This window comes from Protopterus annectens, chromosome 12.part0 (genome assembly GCF_019279795.1).
Source record: "Protopterus annectens isolate FY-2018-M chromosome 12.part0, PAN1.0, whole genome shotgun sequence".
Classification (NCBI taxonomy): domain Eukaryota; kingdom Metazoa; phylum Chordata; order Ceratodontiformes; family Protopteridae; genus Protopterus; species Protopterus annectens.
In genome coordinates, this window is record NC_056746.1 from 1,329,614,193 (window position 1) to 1,329,615,859 (window position 1,667).

Below are 1,667 nucleotides of genomic sequence, written 5' to 3' on the forward strand. Positions count from 1 at the left end.
CACACACCAAAGGGTAAAAAGGTCACACAGACAAACCATTTAGTAAACACCACAAGACAAACCCAACCAAGCTAGAGTTTTCGCTGAGTAATACCTCAAACTTCCTAAAAAGGCTGTAAAATGCATGCCCACAGCTAGTGGGGGTTAGCTTTAGTGGCCTGAATGTAACCATAAAGACTTAAAAGTACAAAGTTATGGGCATTCAGAAGCCATTTGGATGAGACACAATGTCTTTAAGGCGTCATTCGCATCCCATGGACCTTTATTACAGTACTTTTAAGGTATTTCACTGCAAGTTATATATGGCCTTTTCCCCACTGTAGTGCGACCCTAGAGTCAGTATATATAGTAAGGGGGGTGTGGGGGGCACCACCCCCCACATCGGGGGGTGTGGGGGATGTACCCCTACAAATATTTTAAGTATATATTATGTTCGGATAAAAGTAATATATTTGAATTGCAAGTATCCATGTATTTAGTTCAAAATATTTAAAATATGTGGGGGGCTACACCCCCCACACTCCCACAACCCCCCCTTACTATATATACTAACTCCAAGGTCACACTACAGTGGGGAAAAGGCCATATATAACTTTCAGTGAAATATGTTTAAGTGAATTGAGTTTTCAGTGAATTGACCTTTCAGTGAAAAGTGCAGACTAATTTGACTTTTCAGTGAAATGTGCATTCAGTGAAATGTCCTAGACCCACACACACACACACACACACACATATATATATATATATATATATATATATATATATATATATATATATATATATATATATACTCAAATATTTATTATAGCTTTAAAGTGTTTTGTTTATTGAACTGAATTGAATAGTAAAATTTAATTTGCATTACTTCCCCCCTATTTTATGAAGCAACTAATATTTTCTTGTTCTGTTACAGGGGTCTTCACTGCTTATATCAGAGGGGTTTACTTCTTCAGTTATACCGCAGTCTCACAAAAAGTAAAGTTGGTCATTAGTCTGATGAAAAATGATAAACGAGTAGTTTCTCTGTGGAATAAGGGGGATTCAGACAGTGGTGACTTGTTCAGCAATGCCGTTATCCTATCACTGGAAGTGGGTGATTGGGTTTATATAAAGCTACAAAAGGATGACCCAGCTCATGACAATGAAAATCAATATATAACTTTCATTGGATTTTTGATGTTTCCATTATGAGTTACAGCTACATTGCTTGGAAAACTGAAATTAGAATGTGTGATTTAGGACTTAACGACATTCACAGCACTACATTTGTTTTCATTATAAATTTGTACTCCAGTATTTAGACAGGATATTTGCTGTATTACTTATGATGTGTAGGAAAAAATACTGCACCATCAATACCTGAATATTTTAAATGTTATAATACTGCTTACCAAAGATGTTGGGTCAGACTGTTTAGACCATTTTTAAGGACTTAAAATCAATGTTATATTACACTACTAATGGTACTAATGGTACTGATGGTACTGATGGTACTGATGGTACTAATGGTACTGATGGTACTGATGGTACTGATGGTACTAATGGTACTGATGGTACTGATGGTACTAATGGTACTAATGGTACTGATGGTACTGATGGTACTGATGGTACTAATAGTACTGATGGTACTGATGGTACTAATGGTACTAATGGTACTGATGGTACTG

General features: G+C 36.1%; 1 protein-coding gene across 1 annotated transcript in view; it reads left to right on the forward strand.

The window, feature by feature from the left end:
• The window catches only part of LOC122817386 (complement C1q-like protein 2), a 56,995-nt gene extending 55,553 nt beyond the window's left edge, over positions 1-1,442 (forward strand). The window contains exon 3 of the mRNA XM_044090576.1: positions 914-1,442. Within this exon, the coding sequence (XP_043946511.1) occupies positions 914-1,191 (278 nt within the window). The 3' untranslated portion in view covers positions 1,192-1,442. The remainder of the gene's footprint in view (positions 1-913) is intronic.
• The last annotated feature ends 225 nt before the right edge of the window (positions 1,443-1,667 follow it).